Source organism: Portunus trituberculatus, chromosome 28 (assembly GCF_017591435.1).
Source record: "Portunus trituberculatus isolate SZX2019 chromosome 28, ASM1759143v1, whole genome shotgun sequence".
NCBI lineage: Eukaryota > Metazoa > Arthropoda > Malacostraca > Decapoda > Portunidae > Portunus > Portunus trituberculatus.
In genome coordinates this window covers 2,229,770-2,232,269 of record NC_059282.1, presented here as the reverse complement: position 1 = coordinate 2,232,269, position 2,500 = coordinate 2,229,770, and the positions used below count along the sequence as shown (strand labels likewise).

The window sequence follows — 2,500 nt, the reverse complement described above, 5'->3', positions numbered from 1 at the left end:
TCAGGCTCACGTGGCTGATAGGGAGGCTGCCACGACACAGGGACAACACGACATACGTAAATACCAAACAGAAGCACGTGCAGCGTCATGGGTATTAGAGGGCGTCGCGTCCTACCCATTTGGCATCGGACAGAGCCACTAGCCGGACCAGAGCCAGGCTAAAACAGACACGAGAAAGCGAACACACACACCCCTCTAATGCGAGCCTCTCATTGGTCTACGCCGTGCCCACAAGGTCACTGGTTCGCGCCACCCTGTCAAGGCTGACCGCCCGCAGCCACCACAAAGCAGATTGGAGTGAGACGTCGCAAGGGGCGGGAAATCGAGGCGTCTGCACAGTGACTCAACTCTAAACACAAACACATCAATTCAACAAACATTAGAGTTTAATCAGTGTCATCTTTATCTCCATGATAACTGTTACTTTAAACAACTGCAAGTACTCTTTTTCTTCTTATATCGCGTGTCCATGCAAATACACGCCATTGTATGGCAAAATCCCAACGCTTCCTGGTAGCTATATGCCGCCACGCTCGCCGCGTCCTATTCTCCCCCCCGACGTCCGTCCAGACTCCCCACGCCTTCCTGTCTCCGGGCTGGAAGAAAGGGGAGGCGTCGTGCTCCTTTAAATTTAAGCTGGGCCTCTCTGGCTCCGGAGTGGTTGCTAGTCAATCTGTTTCTACTCTGCAGTAAACCTGAGGCTTCCGCACTGAATGAGCCGCCAGCACAGACAAGTCATTCATCACACTCACCACTTTAGGTTTAGTGTCTAATGTAACACCATTCACCACTGGCACTGGTGCGGTCGAATATGACCACATGTTAAATGCTCTAGAAACTCATCTCAAATAAATTGAACCAGTTATCATTAAGTAATTTACTCCAACCTGAATACACGTCACTTGAATGGTTTGTAAAAGTTAATATTTAATTAAAGTTTTACGATGGTTCAGGGAAATAAGGTGTTTACTTGTTAGACTTTCAAGTGATTTTATTCCACTCGTCATGCCACACCTTGCCAGCCTTTACTCCTCCTTATCCTCCTTGTAGGCCTAACACGACCTTACATAACCTTCCCAGCCACACCAGGCCACTCAGCGAGCGTGAAGTACTGGGACCATGTGCTACTCCGCGCCCCGAGTAAACACACACACACACACACACACACACATCTTGAACGGGAGATTGAATTAACATTCACTAACAAAAATAAACTTGACCCTCACATTTGACATTCAGAATTAAAGGCCATTTATCCATAAAGAAGTAATGGTGATATCCTGTTACTTATCGTAGAGAGAGAGAGAGAGAGAGAGAGAGAGAGAGAGAGAGAGAGAGAGAGAGAGAGAGAGAGAGAGATACAACTACATTCACATCCCGTTCAGTACAACACAATCACACATACAGACAGACACACTCACCTAGGATGCACGGGGGTCCAGTCCTCAGAATCATCCGGCTCAGGTTTGGGTACACGAATCTCGGGCCAGATGGAGTGTACCCATTGCTGGTGCAGGAACACTCCCAAGGCCGCTACACTCAGCACGAAATACACACGCAGCTCACTCCACACCACCAGCCTGCAAGCAATGCGAGGAACGACCTTTATGTAACTTTTGTGAGGCAGCTGTGACATGTGACAACGATGGGTGTTCCTATTGTTTTTGGCAATGTGAGTGGGTCTAAAAAGGAGTGGAATGCTTAAGTAGGTCAGTCTTGTTGTTGTTTACTCAATTAGATTCGTGCCAGATAAACAGGAAGCTTAAAAATTTACGTAAGTGAAAATATCCACATCACGTTGTCTTGTTTTACACCGGCTTATCAGATAGTGCGGGTATCTATAAAGGATATATATACGGTCATGGAAATGCTTGTCTTATGTAACACACACACACACACACACACACACACACACACACACACGGCCCGGTAGCTCAGTGGTTAGAGCGCTGGTTTCACATGCCAGAGGACCGGGGTTCGATTCCCCGACCGGGTGGAGATATTTGGGTGTGTCTCCTTTCACGTGTAGCCCCTGTTCACCTAACAGTGAGTAGGTACGGAATGTAAATCGAGGAGTTGTGACCTTGTTGTCCCGGTGTGTGGTGTGTGTCTGGTCTCAGGCCTATCCGAAAAGATCGGAAATAATGACCTCTGAGCTCGTTCCGTGGGGTAACGTCTGGCTGTCTCGTCAGAGACTGCAGCAGATCAAACAGTGAATTACACACACACACACACACACACACACACAGGATATTCACCTATCACATGTCAAAGGAAAATAAGCACACACACACACACACACACACACACACTAAGGATATTCACCTATCACATGTCAAAGGAAGCTGAGCACACACATACACACACACATGCTGAGCCTCTCCACTTACCACACAGCAAGGGAAGTTGACTAAATATAAACACCCACAAGTAGTCACTATCACCCTTTTAAGGACTACAAACTAATTCTGTGGTCCTCTATAATAACTCACATGATAAT

General features: G+C 47.2%; 1 protein-coding gene across 1 annotated transcript in view; it reads right to left on the bottom strand.

Moving 5' to 3' along the window:
• LOC123510242 (reticulophagy regulator 3-like) overlaps positions 1-2,500 on the bottom strand; it is a 37,575-nt gene that overhangs the window by 30,488 nt on the left and 4,587 nt on the right. Inside the window, exon 2 of the mRNA XM_045265203.1 lies at positions 1,422-1,580. Within this exon, the coding sequence (XP_045121138.1) occupies positions 1,422-1,580 (159 nt within the window). The remainder of the gene's footprint in view (positions 1-1,421; positions 1,581-2,500) is intronic.